General features: G+C 45.8%; 1 protein-coding gene across 4 annotated transcripts in view; it reads left to right on the top strand.

Moving 5' to 3' along the window:
- plcb1l (phospholipase C beta 1-like) overlaps positions 1-18,801 on the top strand; it is a 133,516-nt gene that overhangs the window by 77,715 nt on the left and 37,000 nt on the right. For all 4 annotated transcript variants that reach the window (XM_079753138.1, XM_079753137.1, XM_079753140.1 and 1 more), the window contains exons 10-13: positions 3,631-3,777; positions 6,431-6,588; positions 8,757-8,839; positions 9,183-9,267. In XM_079753138.1, coding sequence (XP_079609264.1) covers positions 3,631-3,777; positions 6,431-6,588; positions 8,757-8,839; positions 9,183-9,267 — 473 coding nt within the window. The remainder of the gene's footprint in view (positions 1-3,630; positions 3,778-6,430; positions 6,589-8,756; positions 8,840-9,182; positions 9,268-18,801) is intronic.

The following is an 18,801-nucleotide window of genomic DNA, read 5'->3' as shown; positions in this document are numbered from 1 at the left end:
GTACACACAGGCACAGGTACACACACGCACAGACACACACATACATGCACACACACACACACACACACACACACCTGCACAGGCACACACATACACAGGCACACACGCACACACCCACACAAACGCATGCACACACACGCATGCACACACACATGCACACAAACACACACACACACACACACACTCTCCTTTTGGAGATAATTCATTATTATGTCCCCATTGTTGTTGTGAAATGGAGAGAAGCCTAGTGGTTTATGTGGTTGTGTATCAGACTGAATATATTGTAGCGGGATAGTGTGTGGCATTTAGTTATTAGTCATGTTTCTTGTTTATTATATCTCACTGGCGGGCGGTGACGTTTGATGCTGATGAGTGCCTATGTGAGGTATGCTGGGCACCGGGCAACCTCTTGGCAGTGTTTCATCGTGGATTCACGCAGTGATCAAATTCCAGCGGCGCAACGGCTGTCATTAACTTTTGAAAAGGGTTTGAAAAAAACAACAATTGTAGTAATGTTATAACACAAATAATGTTTGTTCATAAACTAAACAACACTGTGAATTCATTTAAATAAAAATGCTGTCTCACAAAACGCATTGGCATGCGCCGCATTCACAGTTGATTTATATCAATATATTTGTATGGACTGCTTGCCACAGTCCTATTGATTTATTAGTGCAGTACTCCTTCAGTTTCTGCAGTGATGTTTGCTTGCTTTTATAGGAATTGTAAACACGAAATGTGATACATTTGTTTGCCCATAGTTAGGTTGATGATTAACCGAAACGATTGTAGCAGTAAAGAGTGTAGCGTATCCATCAAAGTCTAGCGGTAAGCAGTGCAGCATAACGAGCACTGCGGTAAAGAGTGTTAACGTTCGGAGTGACTCCAGTGTTAAGCAGAGCTGCGGGAACATTTGCAGTTGTAATTGGTATGGGTTATGACAGTCGCAAGTAATAACACATTTTCTGAAGCGGGTGAGACTAAACGTTTTAGCGGTTTAAGGGCTCTAAGCGGTATGTAGCGGTTAGCGTTTTAGAATTTAAAGGCCTCTTGCGGTGTGTGGCGTTTAGCGTTGTAGCAGTTAATGGGCTCTAGCGATATGTAACGGTTAGTGTTGCGGCGGGTAAAGGGCTCGCTACTGCTTTAGAGGGCTAAGCGCTGTAGCGGGGAAACATCTCTTTAACGTTTTGTAGCGCTAAAAGCTGTAGCGGGAATCCGTCTCTCGAGCGTTTTGTAGCACTAAGCGCTGTAGCCGCTAAGGGGCTCTAGCCTAGCGGTGTGTCGCGGTAAGAGGTCTTGCCTGTCAACTGGGAGCTTCAATGTCACTGTCAGGAGCCAACGTTAATTAGACCAGCTGCTCTACGGAGGGCAGCACCGCATTAATTATCATGGACGCCACAGGGACCCTCTTCGCCCTGCCAGCTAGTGCTACATGGCATACGTAGCTTAGCGTAGTGTGTGTGTGTGTGTGTGAGAGAGTTGTGCGTGTGCGTGTGTGTGTGTGTTATTAGTCTTTGGGAGTGTCGGGCTACAGGTTGGGCACTGGGTGGGGGGGGGGGGGTTGAGCAATTGTTTCTTTGAGCACGTACAACAGAAATATATTTATCATTTGCTGCACAAGGTCGTTTTTGGTTGTGCGTCTGCAAATGTTTTCCGCATGCCTGCAGGTGTGTGTGTGTATGTGTGTGCGTGTATATATATGCATACGTGTGTGTGTTTGCCCATACTTGCCAACCATGTGCTCTCAAAACTAAAAATCAATTTCTGAAACCACCACAGGAGGTTTTGATGTCTCACAGACCTCATGTCCTGACTTTATAGGGTGGATCACAGAATAGGAAGCAGTTGGAAAATGATTACATTTTTAATTAAAGACCTATATACATATGGATGGATGGATAGATGGATAGATGGACTAGCTACATGCAATAGCTTTAATATCCTTGGCTCAGTTTTTCCACACCTGAAAGATCATCACACACCTGCTGTCTGACAGATGGCCGATCCGAACATGAAGCTGTCTCATCACGTTGCCGTATGATTGGATTTGTAACCTAATCAAACTGTTAGCCCACAGACAACCATCCCCGTCTGATCACGGCTCATGTTATGATTGGATATTATCTTCGTATCAAATTATTACAGACAATCCACATCCACCAGCGACATAGATACAAGGGACAAATTATAAAAAGTGAATACAAATATAGATATGCTCCTCATTCGGGAGAGGGCAGTGAAAACCGCAAGGTTCCCAGGCAAATCGGTGGGGATGGGATTTATGTGTTGGATGGTTAGGAGAAGTGGGGATCACAACAAACTTTTTAGGGGACCAACTTTTTGGAGTACGTAAGCCTGAAGAGGACAGTGGGAGAGAACATGTTAGGCCTCTGTAATCAGTTGAGCGGGCAAAAGAACAAGTTTCCATAAAAGATGGAGTGTGGCAGTGAGGGATAATTCCTTCCCTGGTTTCTAAAAGCTTCGCCCTGTATTTGTTATGCAACCTATCATCCACCGTAGCAGTCCTTGTCGCTGAAAGCCTCTTCTTTTAGGATAAATGCGTCCTTAGCCCTCGCTGTAAACCTTGGGGCTGTGTGGGTGAGATAAAGTTAATAAGCCAAAATTGGAAAATGTAGTCATTGCAAAAGTGGAGAATTTTAATAACATTTGGTTCCGCCAATTCGCTGACTTTAAATTAGTGTTTCCGTGTCAATAAACCTTCTAGTTTTGCTTTGTCTGTTCTAATGAAAAACGGTTCGGTTTGACAAGCAAGGATGTATTTCAGATTAGGCAGCCCTTCTGAAAGATAACATAGTTTCTCACATTTTATCGGATACTTACTCCCCATAATCTGATAGAAAGATTCTAATAAAAATCGATCAAGTTATTAAGAGCCTTCATATCTCAAGCATTGTGACAACGAACAAATTGTTAACAATTGTTCCAGTCAGATTCATGAAACATTCATACCGCTAATGCTGAAAAAACGATTTGGTATGTAAAAAGACCAGTATTAAAACTACAGTTAAGATGTGATATCACAGATGTAACTTTCAGGTGCAACACTTTCAGGGCCTTCATTAATAAAAGATGGCGCTCATTAGTTGAGGACTATTAGGAGTAAAGGGGGATCTATTTGCAAAGTTGAATGAGTAATGAGCAGCACACATTAATTAAACCAGGAGCCAATGAGATGGGCAATTGGTGGGGGGGGACACTTACCACATTAGAGGAAATTGATTGAGAAGATTTGATCCAATTTGATTGTACTTTATTGCAATTCATATGATACATAAGATCGCATTAGAATCAATTATATTCAATTGACCCTCAATCATATGATGCATGTATGTATAGTGAGTGCATGTGTGTATTTGTGCGTGTGTGTTCATCTGTGCATGTGTTTGTATGTGTGTTTGTGTGTGTGTATGTGTGTGCATGTAACCCTATGATACCAAAACGATAAATCAGCAACAACCACAGATATAACGTCCGTTAATAACCCCTGTTCTACAGCCCCCTGAGTTTATGGCTTCAGGATGATCGCCTGTCCCTCGCGTTCCTGCTTACGGTTCGTGTTTCCCGGCTTCCGTTCACATATCTACGTGCTTCTCCGTCCGCTTGCAGGTCAGATCTCCATGGACGGCTTCGCCCGCTACCTGTGCTGTGAGGAGAACGGCATCATCCCCCCGGAGAAGCTGGACCAGAGCGAGGACATGGCCATGCCTCTGTCCAACTACTTCATCAACTCCTCGCACAACACCTACCTCACAGGTAAAACCTCACACTACACCTGCCTCTCAGGTACGGTCCTCACACAACTACCTCCCAGGTAGGTCCTCACACAACACCTATCTCACAGGTACGTCCTTGTCCTCAACTCACACAACATGTGTGACCCTAACCCACTTTGGATCAGATCAGGTTTAGCATGGACGTTTGATACACACACTAAACCAGAAACGTTCTCCTTAGAACTTATATCAAACAGTCATCGTTTAGCGTCGGTATTAATATCGTCATGGCCTAGGACTTGGCAAATTGAACTTCAAATTCAGGGCCAAACAATCATTGTGTATCATTTAACGTATAACATCGCAAAATTTCTTCTAGGTACCCTGTTGAACCTGCTCCTAGGGTACACACCCTAATTGCGAATCACTGATGTAATAGTGGCTTCTGTGTTCGTCATCTCCCTCAGGTTAATTCCCTATTGTCTACATAGTCTACCCCATAGGGAGCCTTAAGCAGGAGGCCTATTCCCTGACTGCTCCTTAATCAGCTGTCGTTACACTAGGATGCTTTCGATAAAATCGTCTCCTAAATGTCAGAGCAAAAGGTACTAAACTAGAGGGAAGTGAATCGCAGGATTTTTCTGAATAATCGCCTCCTCTCTCTCTCTGTCTCTCTCTCTCTCTCCCGCTTTCTCCCTCCCGCTCTCCCTCCCTCTATCTCTTTATCTCTCTCTCTCTCTCTCTCTCTCTCTCTCTCTCTCTCTCTCTCTCTCTCCCCCTCTCTTTCTCTTGCTCTCTCCCTGCCTTTCTGTCTCTCTGTGTGTCTCTTTCTCTCTCTGTGAGTAATTTTGTATTACTGGTTGCAAACACACACACATACACACAGACACACACACACACACACAGAAACACACATCTTCCCCTATTCATTCAAAAAGATAATTAGAGTTGCACAAGTGAATACACACGCCATTATGCCTCGCAGGTCAGCCAATCAGCAGTCCGTGGTGTTCATAGCTGCGCCACACTATTGCTATGTAACCTCCCGAGAGGTTATCCAATCAGGTGCCACTCTTCAGTCAACTGGGTCGTTAATATTCATGAGTTCAATTTTTTCTTGAATCTGTCACAGTGGCTGGCTCTGCACAAGAATAAGAGAGAAAAAACGACGCAAGCTGACATTTTTACTGGCAAAGGATATTACCATTTATCTATTTAAATCTATTCAGAGCGGGAATTGAAGAAAATCAAATCGTTCCACTGCTTTGCACTGCTTTGGAAGCGAGACAATCGTTAGAGACGGAAGACACATATTTCTCTTCCTAGGTAAGCTTTGGAAAACGGAGCGACGTACACAAACATAAACAATAACAACGACGGAAAGAGCTTGCTTTCTCTTCCCTGTTGTTTCTCGTCGTGAATCGTTAGCCTCCTGACTGACATGGTAATATTATAATGGAAACAGAAAAGACAGGGCCAAGAGTGGCTCTCTCTTCGACCCCGCGTCGAATCCTGTCTATCTCTCCAAATGAAAGTAATACGTTTAAGAAACAGAGTAACGATTCCTCCAGCGCTGCCCCTCGTTGGACGAGGGCCGCCGCTCCTCCTTCATTATGCTGTGCTCCTCTTCCTCATCCAGCAAATCCAGGTCATTGCATTTATTGGAGGCATATTTTAGGAAAGATCAAACTCGATTCGGTTCGGATAAGGGGCTGGTCTCCCTTTGAGACGAGGAGAGACAGAGAGAGAGAGAGAGAGAGAGAGAGAGAGTCATGATGAGGGATTCTATAAAAGATAAATGATTCTCATTCATGATTCATTCATTTACTATCAGTCACTCTGGAAGAGTAAGGTGTGCTGTTCCTACTATCGGATCATCTCCTCGATAATGAAGTGGCGGAGGTGGTGGTGTGTGTCTGTGAGGCCGTGTGTGGGGGTGTGTGGGGGTGTGTGATGGGGGTGTTACTACTCAAGGTGAGAACAGGGAACCTGTCGGGGCTCCATGCCACACAGCGACAGCAGAGTGCTAACGCGAAGGGGCTAATTGTTTTGCTAATAGTGTCGCGGTGCTGAGATAGGCGTCTACTTAATGAGCTTTTCCTAAAGCGAGGAGGAATCCTTTTGTTACCTCGTCCCGGCTTCTCCGGGGCGACAATGATCATTTCAAACTGTTAACCTTGTGTGTTTGTGTGTGTGTGTCTGTGTCCGTGTGTGTATGTCTTTGTGTGTGTGGGGGTGTTTGCTGCCACGGTTGCATGCACTTGTCTGCCTGTGTGTTGATATGGACGCTTGCTTCTGTGTATATGTGTTTGTGTGTGTGCGTGTGTGTGTGTGTGCATGTGTGTGTGCGTGTGTGTGCCAACCCGATTGAATGCACTTGTATGTGTTTGTCTGTGCGTCTGTCTGTCTCTGTTTGTGTGCCTGTTGGTTTGCATCCATGTGTGTGTGTGTTTTTGTATGTGTGTACATGTGTTTATGCTTGTTTGTGTGTGTGTGTGCGTCTGTGTGTCTATGTGTGTACATTCGTATGTGTGTGTGTGTGTTTGTGTTTGTGTGGGTGTTCGTCCATGTGTGTGTGTGTGTATTTGTACATGTGTTTGTATGTCTGTGTGGGTTTGCGTCCGTGTGTGTGTGTGTGTGTGTGTATGTGTGTGTGTGTGTGTGTGTGTGCGTGTGTGTGTTTTCTGTCACAGCTGGCCAGCTTGCGGGGAGCTCTTCGGTGGAGATGTACAAGCAGGTCCTGCTGTCGGGCTGCCGCTGCATCGAGTTGGACTGCTGGAAGGGACGCACCACAGAAGAAGAGCCTGTCATTACCCACGGCTTCACCATGACAACGGAGATCTCCTTCAAGGTTAGAGAGAGAGGGAGAGGGGGTGAGGGAGGGATGGGGCAAGCAGTATGGGCGAGAGAGTGAAGTGACAGATTGGGAGTGAGGTAGGGGGGGAAATGAAATAAAAACAAAACAAAGAATGAACAGAATGACAAAATATATTTAAAGAAATGACGGGAAAATAATAAGAATGTGTTAAAAGTGTGAGGGGGAAGCTTCATAAACTTGATTTAGACTGCGAAAGGGCACATTTGCCGTAAGTGTTCTTTAGAAAGTGGCGGAAAAGACGCATCAAAAAGCAATGAGGACATAGCGAGGGAGAGTGTGAGGCTTAGATTACAGCCTGCGACCAGGAAGAGGGGAAGGGGGAATTAAACACAACTTTAGTGGCGCCGTCGTGGAACGGCACTCAGCAGAGACACCGCCTTTTAATTCTGCTGTATTAAATGTCCCCAGCATTAGGGAGGCTAAGTATGTTATATTAACTATTAAAACGATTGGTCTGTCTGTGTGTGTGTTTGTGTGCATGTGTGTGTGATAAGGGGTTTGATTGATGGAGCAAATTAAGACTTAATGAGTGTAATAGGAGAAGCAGAATGGGGATGGGAGTGATGGAGTTGGAAGGAGAGGTAGGGACAGATGGAGAAACACAGACAGATACATAGACGGAAGGATGGATGGATAGCTTGACGGATAGAAAACAGACAGAGAGACAGCAGGAAAGGGAAAAATCAAGAAAGAGACAGCAACAGACAGCGAGAGAGAGCGAAATAGAGACAGATAGAGTGATACATTGAGAGAGAGAGAGAGCAACAGACAGTGAAAGAGAGAGACAGATAGAAAGATACATTCAGAGACAGAGAGAACAACAGAACAGCAGTGAGAGAGAGAGAGAAAGAGAGATGAATAGAGCGATACATTGAGAGACAGAAAGAGAAACGGATACAGAGAACCAGATAGAGAATGAGAGACAGATGGAGAGATACATTGAGAGACAGAGAGAGTAATGGATAAAGAATTAGAGACAAAGAGACAGATAGAGAGATGCATAGAGAGACAGAGAGAGAAAAGGATACAGAGAACCAGATAGAGAATGAGAGACAGATGGAGAGATACATTGAGAGACAGAGAGAGTAATGGATAGAGAATTAGAGACAAAGAGACAGATAGAGAGATGCATAGAGAGACAGAGAGAGAAAAGGATACAGAGAACCAGATAGAGAATGAGAGACAGATAGAGAGATACATTGAGACACAGAGGGACTAATGGATAGAGAATTAGAGACAGATAGAGAGATATAGTGAGAGACAGAGGGAGTAATGGACAGGGAATTAGAGACAGAGCATGGCCGACAGGGAGAAAGCTTGCAGTAGGACAAACAGGAAAATTCCAGTTGTAGATGGCATTTTCATTGGCAGAGCTGGAGTGAAATTGAAATGAAAGCTTTCTGTAAGCGGACACCGTTATTAATGCTGGTGTAATTGATTTAGATGATAAGCAGGACACAGAAGCTCTCATCGGATGTCTGGCGTTGGTGTTCTCCGCGGTCAACAGCACTCACACCAATTAATGACCCCGCCACGCACTCGTACTTCTAATATATTGAACCTTATCATGAACTCTGGTAAAATTTGTCCCTGCCATTAGATGGAAATGTTTTTAATGGGACGTTTCCGTACTGGTAGACACTCTGGGATAATGGGTGCGCGCTAGGGTAATGTTTTTTTGCCTAGCTTTCGTTCTTATGTTTTGCACGATAAAGTGTTCAACAGGTCCGTTGGGCTTTTGAAAAATACCCAGCCAGACGCTTTTTACCATTTAAACCACGGGAAAATACATTTCATGTAGGGTTAGAACAGAAAATAGGAAAGCCGTCGACTGTTCAAATCCATTGTTTTTTTCGAGCGGCAAAACAAAGCTGTCGTCTGATTGGACGGCCTATCGAGGGGCCTGGCGTCAACCGGGGGTCAAAGTTGAAACCGTGTGAACTTTGAGCGCCGCGTCGTCAAGATCAATAATCCGTACGCTTCACCTTGCCCAAGGGCTAGCGTCGACGCTAAGACCTCCTCATGCTTTGACCGCTTAACACGGCGACGCCCTTCGACCTTTGGCAAGGCATTCCTAGAAGTATGATGTTGATAACAGCCTTCCTCTCTACCCCCCCTCCCCCCTCCGTCTTCGTCCCCAGGAGGTCATTGAGGCCATCGCAGAGTGTGCCTTCAAGACCTCCCCCTTCCCCGTCATCCTCTCCTTCGAGAACCACGTGGACTCGTAAGTGGGCGCGCTTTTCCTAGCGGTTTGTGTCATGGGTGTGTATGTGTGTGTTTTTTCTTCTTCGTATGAATTGGCCGATTGTTTGTGCGTGGTTGGTGGCGGGGTATTGTTAATACCAGGATGAAAAATGATGTGATGATGTGTAATTCTGTGTGTGTGTGTGTGTGTGTGTGTGTGTGTGTGTGTGTGTTGCAGTAATTCATGATTTGAAGATGCAGCCACCTACGGGCATATAGTTTATATTAGGATGAAAAAGAATGTGATTGTAATTGTGTGTGTGTGTGTGTGTGTGTGTGTGTGTGTGTGTGTGTGTGTGTGTGTGTGTGTGTTTCTGACTCAGCCCAAAGCAGCAAGCCAAGATGGCAGAGTACTGCCGGTCAATATTTGGAGACGCATTACTGACAGACCCTCTGGAGAAATATCCAGTGAGTACACCCACGCACGAGCGCACACACACACACACACACACACACACATACAATCACACACAAAAATACACACACGTGTATCCATGTAGAAATCCATGCACCCAAACTACATATAAAGAAGCACACACACACACACACACACACACACACACACACACACACACACAGCAACCAGTCACACACACACACCCCCACATACAAACCTACACACAGCCAGCAGTCATTCGCACAGATGAGTGCACAAAAATATCCAGTCGCTTGAGTGCCCAACATACTACCAACAGAAAAACACTATACAGCCCAACCCAACATACTACCACCATTCAGCCCAACCCAACATACTACCACCATTCAGCCCAACCCAACATACTACCACCATACAGCCCATCCCAACATACTACCACCATACAGCCCAACCAAACATACTACCACCATACAGCCCAACCCAACATACTACCACCATACAGCCCAACCCAACATACTACCACCATACAGCCCAACCCAACATACTACCACCATACAGCCCAACCCAACATACTACCACCATACAGCCCAACCCAACATACTACCACCATACAGCCCAACCCAACATACTACCACCATACAGCCCATCCCAACATACTACCACCATACAGCCCAACCCAACATACTACCACCATACAGCCCAACCCAACATACTACCACCATTCAACCCAACCCAACATACTACCACCATACAGCCCAACCCAACATACTACCACCATACAGCCCAACCCTACATACTACCACCATACAGCCCAACCCAAAATGCTACCAACATACTACCAACATAAAACCACTACACAGCCCAACCCAACATACTACCACCATACAGCCCAACCCAACATACTACCACCATACAGCCCAACCCAACATACTACCACCATACAGCACAACCCAAAATGCTACCAACATACTACCAACATAAAACCACTACACAGCCCGACCTTACATGCTACCAACATACAGCCCAGCCAAACACACTACCAACAAACATCCTACATGCACTCAACATCCATTCAAACCAACATACGCGTAAAAGAGACACTACAGTATCATGATCTGAAATATTGTGTTCCCGTCTTCAATTCCAACCTTTCTTACCAGTCACCTGTTGGTGGAGTTTGTTGTATCACTAATGTTGTCAGCCTGCTGTGACCTATGAGTAGGTGCTGTTCAGGAAGACAAGGGCTGGAAACGTTACCACCATCAATAGTCACGTTTACATCTAAAAGGTGAAGCGAATCTTTAGAAAGTTCGCAAAAAATAAATTTGAATTAGGTGCATTTCCATCAACCGATTGGAGCGGAAAACTGCACACAACTGCACACATTTAGGGCTTGTCGTATCCTTTTGATAACATGCTCTCTCTTAGATCCTGATATATAGTGGAATTGCGTTGTTGTTTTCCATCTAAAATAGCTGTAATGTTTTTTCTTCGATGAGAGCAAGGAAAAGTTTTGCCTTTTCAGCGGTCCACACTTATCTATTATTCACATTGGCCTTCTGTTCCATGGACGTATTTAAAGGATTGTACATATTTATAATTCGAAATTTGTCGCAGCCTTTATACCACAGATACTATAGGGTCTATAGCATATAACCGCGTTTTCTGATTACAGTTTAATGCAGTCTTCACAATTTACCAGCTCTCGCTTTGAAGGCTGAACAGACAATTTGACTGGAACTACCTAGTAGGTGTCCATATATCAGGGATTAATGGACACGGTATAATTAAAGGATATGCAAACATAGACATCCTATATCATATATATGTATATATATATGATATAGGATGTCTATGTCTAATATATATATGTTGACGCTACAAGTTGATGTCAGCAGGGTTGCTATGGCCGGTCGTTATGCGGAAATCGAAAAGACGTTGTCAGTCCTGTGTGTTCAATGTTCGCTACGTCACAGCTGTTTCAAAAGGTGTGTTTCCATCTCCCATTTTGCGCATTTACCCTCTTTCGCATAAGTCAAAAACCACCTCAAGCGAGCGAATGAACTTTTTTGCGAATTAGAGGATTTTTAGGCGAATTTTGGTGTTTCCATCACCGTTTACTGATTTGATACTTCAAAATTTGCATAAAAGCAGGGGGATGGGAACGCAGCTAATGTTCCACTGCTTTCCTTTAGAAACATGCACATACACACACGCACGCACGAGCACACACACAAACACACACATAGTCACACGCCTGTGGCTGTTCACATGCTTATAGTCAGGGGCCAACTCTTTGTCCCTCTAATGCTCATGGGCAATTTTCTGTTCCCTTCTCCTACCTCTTGTCTGTCAGTGACAGTGAGAGGGAGAGCGATAGAGAGATAGAGCGATAGAGAGAGAGACAGAGCAAGGGAGAGAGAGAGACAGAGCAAGGGAGAGAGAGAGACAGAGAACAACAGAGCGAGAGAGAGAGAGAGAGAAAGACGCCCGAAGGGCAACTGTGGGAGATAAAAGGGGGAGGGGAGAGCTTTTACGCTGTAATCTAAACGTGACTTTTTGCTGGCAGCCCTTTATCTGGTTGCCATGGTGATCGGTCAAAAGCGTGCTCTGTCCCTCTGAGGTGAGCTGCGTATGTGTGTGTGTGTGTGTGTGTGCATGCGTATGTGTGTGTGATTGTGTGTGAATGCGTTCCTTACACTTGTCCCCTGATGGAAGCGGGTGACTAAACGACTTCACCTCCCAGTGGGTGAAGTGCAGCGTTATCGCCAAACACACGCAGGGAGCGACCGCAGGCCCCCCACCGGCTGACAGAGACAAGCTATACCCCCCCCCCCCGGCCAACCGTGACATTGACCATCAGCCATTCAGACATGGAGGAGGGAAACAGCACAGAGAGAGAGATTTTTGATTTTGAAAAAAACTTTTATTCCCAGTTGCTTTCTTCAATAATTTGCCTTTTAAACACAGACAAAAATATACTTTAGATTATACAGCAATAGTTTATAAATAAATAAACACTCATTAAAACACAGTGTTAAAAAAGAGCTTCCTGTCCTGCACAGTGCATACTGCTGAGGTGAAGCACCATACGTCCCTGAACTCTTCCATTGTGCCAATTAATGAGTGGTACCTGAAGTCCACCCTGACTCTGGCGTTCACCGGGACCCCAAACATCTCTGCCAGCCCAAGGCCTGCCTCCCCCTCTACCTGGTTCTTCCTGCTTTTGTCAACAGCCATTTTGGCTTGCCCGACCACAAAATTCGACGAACACCATTTTTTTAAATTTTCCTTATCGTAACCAGCACCAAAGAAAAAAGCAGATCTTGACCAAACCTCTCCACAATTTGAAATCACTGTTTTTAAAATATGGAAAAGGACTCTCAGTCTGTGACAGTCCAAATAGCAATGGACTATAGTCTCAATTTTGTCACAGGATGGACAGTTCTCGGACACCGTGGGGTTGATCTTTCCAATGAAACCATTCACAGCCAGCGCCCCCTGCAGGATCCTCCACTGCCGGTCTCCTGTTCTCTTGTTTAGGGGAGGCTTGTAAAGGAGCCTCCATACAGGCACACGGCCCTGCAGCCTCTCCTTCCACACCGTGTCCCTCCTATTGCTCAGTTTGTGTTTGTGTGTAGCCACCACACAGAACTTATATATACTTTTCCCTGAACTTGGAAAGGCCCATGGGTTTCACCAGTCCGGTCTGGTCCACCGACAGTCCGAGCTCTGGAAACGGATCCCCTTCGTCTGGTACATCCGCCCCGCTGAAGTGGTCCCTCAGCATCTCTCGCTCCTCACTGGTCAGTCTGCCAATCCATTGGTTCATGATGCCTCTCGTGTGCCTTTTATCTTTTATCTTTAGCACACTCTCAATGTCCTCATACAGGACCTTCATCATAGCTATCAGACCCGGGCTGAGGCCGTACCTTTGTAAAACTTTCTAAAGGTAGCGGTGCTCAACCCGATCAAAAGCTTTTTCCTGGTCTAAAGAAACCAGACCAGTATCTAAACCCAAAGAACCGGAGACTTCCAAAATATCCCTAATAAGTGACACATTGTCAACAATGGACCTGCCGGGCACACAGTAAGTCTTGAGACCGGTGAATGAGCTGGTCCATCACCTTCTTCAGCCGGTTGGATAGGACTTTTGAAAGCAGCCTGTAATCTACACACAGAAGTGAGACGGGCCTCCAGTTCTTGATCTCCTGCAGGTCTCCTTTCTTGGGCAGCAGAGTGGGCACAGCCCTGCTGCAGCTCTGTGGGAGAGAGGAGTCCTCAAAGCTGTCCGAGAAAACCCCCAGCATGTCTTCCTTAAGTACAGTCCAGAAAACTCTGTAGAATTCAGAGGGCAACCCATCAATGCCGGGGGCCTTACCCCCCTGTACACACTGCAAGGCAGCAAACACCTCCTCCTCAGTCAGGGGTCCCTCCAGCTCCCTCTTGGTCTCCTCTGATACTGTGGGCAGGTTCTCAAAGAACGAGTCAAAAGCAGCATCATCCTCCTGGTACTCACTGCCAGACAGCTTCACATAGAAATCCACCGCTCTGTTCCTGATGTCTGCTATGTCTGTGAGCTGGTGTCCGTCTTCTGACCGCAGCACATGGATCCGTCTGCTCTGTCCGTTCTTCTTCTCCAGACTGAAGAAGAACTTGGATGGGGAATCCATTAAAGAAACGCTCTGAAAACGTGAGCAGACTAGCGCCCCCTGTGCTCTGGAGCCCAGCAGGTCTGCCAGCACGGCTTTTTTGGATTTGAGGTTCTCAACACAGCCTCCATTTCCTGTGGACTGTGCAGTACTCTGCAGCTCCACTATATCTATCTCCAGATCCTTCATAGACTTGGTGATGTTACTAGAGACATTGAGAGTGTACTGTTGACAAAGCTGCTTTGTCTGTATTTTGCCATGATCCCACCATTGTTTTAAACTTATAAAATCCCCCTTCCTCTCCCTAAAACCTTTCAAAAAATAAATAAAAACCTCTCTTAAATGTGCATTTAAAGCAAAGCGGTGTTAAAATGCCAATATGCAGACTTATTCTTCATATTTGCAATAAAAACCTCACATATAACCATTGAATGGTCAGAGAAGCCTACTGGACATATAGTACACCCTTTAAAAATGCATAAATTATGCGTAAAAGAATAAAACCTGTCTAACCTAGCTAAATATAAAACAAGTTCCCTGTTGTGGACCCAAGTATATTGTTTTACATTGTGGTGGATTTTCCTCCATACGTCACTCATACTGTGATTTTTCATGAGTGTTAGCATTGCCTTCCAAGAGGGTGCATGAGGTTCTGTATGATTCCTGTCGTTATCATCAACTGTGCAGTTAAAATCCCCTCCCAAAAACAAATAATCTTCTGGCACACACTGACTTAAAACCAAACTAAGTTCATTTAAAAACTGCACTCAGTCAGGGCCAGAATTTGAAGCGTATACATTAATAAATACAATATTAAAGTGCTCATATTTTGCCTTAACTACCAGCAGTCTCCCCTTCACCGGCTCTTCCACCACATTAGATAAGGGCACAAAATCTCTGGAGAAAAGGAGAACCACTCCTGCACTCGTGCTGCTAAAATGGCTTAAAATGACTTTACCCTCAAACTCCCTCCTCCAGTCTGTTTCATTAAAAGCATCACTGTGAGTCTCCTGGAGCATCATTATATTCATTTTTGTAAGTTTCAAAGTTTCAAACAGGCAAGCCCTCTTCCTCACATCTCTAGCTCCATTTAAATTAAGAGTAGAAACCTTAAAATAACTCATTGTCTTTGATGTGAGGAGAGGCACACAGATGAGAAGAAACGGCAGGCCAACTGCTCTACAAATAGTCACTTGTCTTCACCATTGTTAAACTCTTGTTTGAGTCTCAGAGCAATCTTCTTCAATCTGTAGACGTCTTGCTCAGAGAACCCTCCCTCCCCTCTGATGCTCATCTGAGACTTGACTGATAGCAACAGCATTTTCTTATCTGCAAAGTACTAATCAAATTGGACATTTTTCATATTTTTTGTTCCTTGAAGAAACATTTGTGTACTGTGTACAACTCATCCAGCTGAGATGCAGAAACCAGCGGTGAGTCTGTGAGGGGCTGACTGTCTGCGGCACCGTCCTCCATCTCCTCCTCCTCACTAGACTCTGACTCTGCCTGCTCCTCCTCTTCCTCATAAGACAGTGACTCTGTCTGCTCCTCCAGCTCTCCACTAGCCGCTGATTTTTTGGCTTTGGAGCCACAGGTTTCACTACCCTGTTTTCTCTTAAGGAGAGGAGTTTTACTTGCAGTATCTTCCTCCTCCATCAACCCTTCCTCACTGTCACTGCATTCCTGTGTTGCAGCAGGGATGGGCCCAACCTCAACACTCTCTGCTGGCTCTTTGACTGCATCATTACCCTCCTCCTGAACAATACATTCACTTTCACCCAGAATTGTATCTTCAGGAGTTTTACCGCACTGCTTTTCATTTTCGACATTTTCAACACTTTCAGATGCTTTCTTAGGATTTTCACCACACTGCTTTGCATCTTCAACATTTCGTTTTTTCCCTTCAACATTTGTAACACTTTGAATGTGATTTTCCACATTTGCCACCCTCTGTTTCACCGCCTCAACACTGGTTGAGGTCCCTGCTGTCACCTCAGCAGGCTCAGCTCGTTTTCCAGGGGTTTTCTCCGGGCAAGTTCTCACGAGATGCCCCTCCCTCCCGCATCCAAAACATTTCAGAGTGCTAGAGTGGACAAACACTCAAACACTGCATAATCAAAATCATTCACTTTTATACTGAAAACTAAATTCAGTTCAGCATCTTTCTTATTCAAAATGAACTTGCCGTCTGTAACCCACGACATGTTTCATCATGGGAGACTTGAAACCCGATGGCAACTTCCTTATAGCCGACACAATTTTCCCATGCCTTGACAACTCCCTGATCAACACTTCATCCCCGATAAACGGGGGGATGTTGGAGATGGTGACCCTTGCCGCAGGTGTAGTTAGCGGAGATACTGACACAAAGGAATCCTTAACCACGATGCCGGTCTCCACTACTTTGTTTGCTTTCGCTACGCTGTCAACAAAAATCACGAGCTCCGTTCACCCGGGCAGCGGACATAATACTGCTATACCCGACCACCTCTCCTACTGCCGAACCGCAGTCCTCAACCGAGCAGGGAAAAGTCGGGGAGATCTTGAAGCCGTGCACTCGGCTCAGATCGCCGAACTCCACCATGCTTCATGCTTCAGATCGCAAAAAACACCCCAAACAATACAAAAACCTACAAAAAACCCTTTACAACACCTTCACCTATGCTATATTAAACCCAATTACAAAACTAAGCTAAAACTAAACTAAGAAAAAAGTTATGAAAAATCATACAATATCGCTCTCACACACGCTCTGCGAACTCACTCATTCTGACGTAGAGAGAGAGAGAGAGAGAGAGAGAGAGAGAGAGAGAACGAAGGAGGGGGAGAGAGAGGGAGAGAGAGAGAGGGATAAATATGAGGAAATGGGAGTGATAGAGATGGCAAGAAAATTGAAAGACTATAAAAGAGAGAGAGAGAGAGAGAGAGAGAGAGAAAGAGAGAGAGAGAGAGAGAACTAATATGACGTGGCGTGCAAAATACTAAAAAGTAGGAGAGGACTCTGAACAAAATGACATTTATCTGCCAATGCCACGTCCCCCATGAGTGCACAAAAACCAGGGAGGTGAACGCAATGACAACCACTCCCCCTCCTCCGATGGTGTCACCCCGTGGTGTTTACAGCAGCACCCGAAGGGACATCAGCTCCGTTCACCCCCCTGGGGGCCCCGCAACGACGGGCTAATCTGACCCGATAGCGAGCAGCAGGGCCTGGGGTGAGAAGAGAGGGGATGAGGGAGATGCCCTGGAAAGGTTGTGTCGATGTGTCCTCTTCCTACTCCTCTTCCTTTTCTTCGCCCTCCTCCTTTACCTCCTCTTTTTCATCTTCTTTCCCTTCCTCCTCTTCTTCCGCCTCCTCCTCTTCCTCTTCCTCCTCCTCTTCTTCCTCCTCCTCCTCTTCTTCCTTTTCCTCTTTCTCCTCCTCTTCTTCCTCCTCATCCTCTTCTTTCTCCTTCTCTGCCTCCTTCTCGCCCTCTTTCTCTTCTTCCTTCTCCTCTTCCTCCTCCTCCTCCTCCTTTTCTTCCCTTTTCCTCTTTCTCCTCCTTCCCTTCTTCCTCCTCTCCTTCCTTGGTGGTTTGACTGCCGACCCAAAAGGTTATGGGTTTGATTCCTATGGTCTGCAGCCTAACCTGCAGGCCTCCTGGCGCAAGATCACCCTGACGCCCACCAGCTCCTCATTGGTCAGCCTCTGAACGAACTGCTGCTTTGGTTAAAACCCTCTGAATAAAACGGTGAAGTTCCTCACTTTGTGTTATTTATTTGACTCCATAAGAGCAGGAAGTAAGTGCTTGTCTTGTAGGAAAAGACCTAGGTTAGAGAAGTGGAAGAATAAAAGTGCTAAAATGTTAGGTTGTCAACATCTGCGCCCCAGAGTGTGTGTGTGTTCGTGTGTGTGTGCCACGGCTGGCTTTCTTAATAATCCATTATTGAGATCCATAAACACAGGGTCCCAGAAGCAGTGCTCTGCATGAATAAATCAAAGGGAGAACGTCGGTAGGGTGGTGGGGGGCTGGGGGCTGTTGCGCTGGAAGATTATTTTAGCAATAAAAGCGTTGATTAAACCGCGGTTGTTTAATCAGTTACAGCATTTATTTATGTCTCGCTCCCCAAAGCACACTCACGCAGACAGACAGACAACAGTCGGCATGCGATCAGCGTGGACGCCATAGCCACGCGTGATGACACAGGAATCTTCTGAGCTCTTTATGTTCTGGGCTTTGGTTTTCGTCCATGGAACGTTCACAGCGACCAGCAATGGTTCGCTGGCAGAGGTTCAGTGATCCCTTCCCCCACCAGCATCCCCCATGAGGTGTGTGTGTGTGTGTGTGTGTGTGTGTGTGTTTGTGTATGGAGAGGGGGGATGCAGATGCTTGCCAACACAGTGATGTCTATTTCCTGGCTCGCTTCCCTCTCAATGCTATCATCGCATGAGTATCTGACTGAGTAAATACTGGGAGTTGTGAAGATAGTGAGCAGAAAAGAGCCGAAGAGAGCAAGATCATGGAACTCAACTACTCATAAAAACGTCCCCTCCCTCTCTGCTCCCTCCCTCCCTCCCTCCCTCCTTCCCTCCCTCCTTCCTTCCCTCCCTCTCTGCGCTCTCCTTCCCTCCCTTCCTCCCTCTCTGCTCCCTCCCTCCCTTCCTCCCTCCCTCCTTCCCTCCCTCCCTCCTTCCCTCCCTCCCTCTCTGCTCCCACCTTCCTCCTCCCTCCCTACGTCTATCCCCCATTGAGAAGAGTTGCATTTCTTACAGGCGAGACGAATTCTCCGAACCAATCTCGGAAGAGATGCTCTGATTGGTCAGAGATAAGCCGGCTGGGAGTCACGCCGTGACGGCAAGACTACTTATAGACTACCCTGTCATCCCTGTCAACAACGCAAAACTGGGTCCATACAAGCCAACATATAAGTTAA

This window comes from Pollachius pollachius, assembly GCF_949987615.1.
Source record: "Pollachius pollachius genome assembly, chromosome: 16".
Lineage (NCBI taxonomy): Eukaryota > Metazoa > Chordata > Actinopteri > Gadiformes > Gadidae > Pollachius > Pollachius pollachius.
This window is presented reverse-complemented; position numbering and strand designations above follow the sequence as displayed.